The sequence below is a fragment of the Belonocnema kinseyi genome, unplaced genomic scaffold, assembly GCF_010883055.1.
Source record: "Belonocnema kinseyi isolate 2016_QV_RU_SX_M_011 unplaced genomic scaffold, B_treatae_v1 SchBZDm_3370;HRSCAF=3680, whole genome shotgun sequence".
In the NCBI taxonomy this organism is placed as follows: domain Eukaryota; kingdom Metazoa; phylum Arthropoda; class Insecta; order Hymenoptera; family Cynipidae; genus Belonocnema; species Belonocnema kinseyi.
This window is the reverse complement of record NW_022875577.1, coordinates 6-1151: the sequence shown is the minus strand read 5'-3', so window position 1 is coordinate 1151 and position 1146 is coordinate 6. Positions and strand designations below refer to the sequence as shown.

General features: G+C 29.1%; 1 protein-coding gene across 1 annotated transcript; it reads right to left on the bottom strand.

The window, feature by feature from the left end:
- Positions 1 to 9: 9 nt before the first annotated feature.
- On the bottom strand, positions 10 to 830 carry LOC117182552 (lipase 3-like; the record flags this gene model as incomplete). The annotated part of the gene is made up of 3 exons (XM_033375645.1): positions 10 to 214; positions 366 to 480; positions 623 to 830. Coding segments are annotated over 3 exons (528 nt in total), but the record flags the coding sequence as incomplete, so codon positions are not given.
- Between the last annotated feature and the right edge of the window lie 316 nt (positions 831 to 1146).

The following is a 1146-nucleotide window of genomic DNA, read 5'->3' as shown; positions in this document are numbered from 1 at the left end:
ATTTATTACTCCTTTTGTGTTTCCAAGGAATACTGCTGGGGCAAATGTCACGCCTAAACGAATTTTGTCATTGTATTCAGGTTTCATTGAATTCATGACGAAAAACTGAGTTCCTCCTTGAGAATAGCCTATGTAAAAGAGTTGCTTCTGGCCAGTAATTTGCAAGACGAAATCTATCATTGCTGGCAAATCATAAATTCCCATTTCATGCCAACTGAATAAGGAATTAATAATAAAGTATTATTGTCAATGTTCTTGTGTAAAAATTTAATTATTAAGTTTCCTCTTATTTGTACTATTTTCGTTATAACTTTTTATTTATATACAAAACATTTCATACAGTTAAAGTTAAATCAAATTCTCACCTAAAATCCCAAAATCCGTAACTTGTTTCCAGAAATATTGTGTGATTTTTAGAATAAGTATTTCCGCGATTATTTCCGAGCCACACATCGTAGCCGCTATCAGCCAAAAGAAAAGCTGGAAAATATTGTAAACAAATTGAAATAATAATAAAATATAATAATACTATATATAAACTAATATATAAAAATTAATTAAATATCAATAAAATACTCTATAAAGAATAATAAGTTAGTAAATATGTATAGTTGCGCAGTACCTAAACCATTACTGGGACCAGTTACAACCCAGTCTGCTGAAGATCCTAAATTGCCATGCATGACCAAAACGACTGGTTTATTATTTTTCGGACTACCTTTTAAAACGTTTCGTCCAAAAGGTATATTGTGTAGTTGCAGAATATACCCGTCTTCTGTCTCAACATTATATATTTTGAACGGATAGCCGTAATCTTCAACCACATCATTCTGAAAATTATTTCAAAAATAAGAGTTTCAAGAATTTTATAATCAAAATAAAATTTTCAACTTGAAACTGTGAATCACGTATAGTTCCAAAAATTCACCCAAAAATATTCACTTGATACATTAAATGGAGGTTCTCAAGAATCTTCTCAAGAGATTTACATCGTAGTTTCGTAGCAATTTAATTAATCGTTTTTTGTAATCTTTTGGAAAAATCATTTCAAATATTATCTTTCGACAATAATCTTCTGTATAAAAGTTAGAGATCTGATCAAAATGTTTTCTTTTTGTGTCGATACTCTTTTTCTAGAACTAATAT